This window comes from Lactuca virosa, chromosome 5 (assembly GCF_052849685.1).
Source record: "Lactuca virosa cultivar CGN04683 chromosome 5, Lactuca_virosa_CGN04683_v6, whole genome shotgun sequence".
Taxonomy (NCBI): domain Eukaryota; kingdom Viridiplantae; phylum Streptophyta; class Magnoliopsida; order Asterales; family Asteraceae; genus Lactuca; species Lactuca virosa.
This window is the reverse complement of record NC_136430.1, coordinates 438,825,017-438,826,307: the sequence shown is the minus strand read 5'-3', so window position 1 is coordinate 438,826,307 and position 1,291 is coordinate 438,825,017. Positions and strand designations below refer to the sequence as shown.

Sequence of the window (1,291 nt, the reverse complement as noted above, 5' to 3'; positions counted from 1 at the left end):
GAGTTTTGTTATAATCCGGTATATGTGCGCCCATTATAAAATTTTACAACCCTTCCTTTTGCCGTTGATCGCTTTAAATTCCGACGCTTTGGATTGGTTCCTTGGTTCCTTGATTAATAATGGTTCTCTATTGAACTTTTCCCTATAAACTTATATCTGTTTTTTGCTTGGAGAATAATAATAACGAAAATTTCCTTCCTACTTTTCTGATTTTATATAGTATCAAAGTTAAGCCTAGGAGAATAACCCTAGAACTTTGCTCAAACAATGGTGAGTGGCGAGGGATCAAATCCACCGCCACCATAAAAAAACTATCGATGTGTCGTCTCCATATTTCCTTATGTCTTCTGATCATCCAGGTCTCAATTTTTTTGGAGAAAATCTTCTCCACGATGGAAACTATTGCGACTGGAAGAACGAGATGTTGAATGCCTTGTTTGCTAAGAACAAGGTAGGCTTCATTGACAACTCGTTACCCATGCCAGAAGAAGGATCGCAAGATTTGATGAACTGGAAGAGATGTAATGCTATGGTTAGAGGATGGCTAGTTAGTGCAATGGAAAAAGAAATCAAAGGCAGCGTCAAATATGCGGTCACAGCTCGTGATATCTGGTTGGATTTAGAAGAAAGATTTGGAAGGGAAAATGCACCAAGAGCTTATGAATTGAGAAGGACAATCACCATGATTCGCCAAGATGGGATGACGATCTCAGCCTACTACACGAAGCTGAGAGGAATCTGGGATGAAGCACAATCGATTAGTCTGTCACCTTCATGCACCTGTCAAGGTTGCAAATGTGACATTACAAAAGAAATCTTGAAGATTAAAGAAAAGGAGTGCCTATACGATTTTCTAATGGGACTTAATGAAGACTATGGAGCTTTGAGAACTCAAATACTCAACACTGATCCACTACCTTCTTTAGGTCATGCATACCACCTGCTAAGCCAAAATGAACAACAAAAGTAGGTTGGCACGTCCAGAAACATGAGCAAGGCAGCGACTTTTCAGATCAGCAACAAACTTGGTTCAAGAACTGTGATAAAAGGCAACTCCTCTAATAATACCAATAAGAAGGAAGATAGAAACAGTAATGGGAGAAACGAAGATCGCTGGTGCTCTCATTGCCAAAAATCAAGACATACGATCGATAGGTGTTTCGAACTCGTTGGCTACCCTGATTGGTGGAATGTGAAATCAACCAACTCCAAAAATCAAACAAATAGATCCAAGTAACAAAACTCTCGCGTTGCTAACGTTACCAGAGATACCTCACTGTAAACACCTGTC

General features: G+C 39.8%; 1 protein-coding gene across 1 annotated transcript; it reads left to right on the top strand.

Annotated features, from left to right (window-relative positions):
- Positions 1-340: 340 nt before the first annotated feature.
- LOC145114219 (uncharacterized) lies at positions 341-970 on the top strand. The gene has a single exon (XM_079050223.1). It carries the CDS (start codon positions 341-343, stop codon positions 968-970), a length of 630 nt encoding a protein of 209 aa, XP_078906349.1.
- The last annotated feature ends 321 nt before the right edge of the window (positions 971-1,291 follow it).

What these genes read in the sequence shown, in the direction of transcription:
- LOC145114219 (XM_079050223.1), top strand. Translation starts at nt 341, where the DNA reads ATGTCTTCTGATCATCCAGGTCTCAATTTTTTTGGAGAAAATCTTCTC.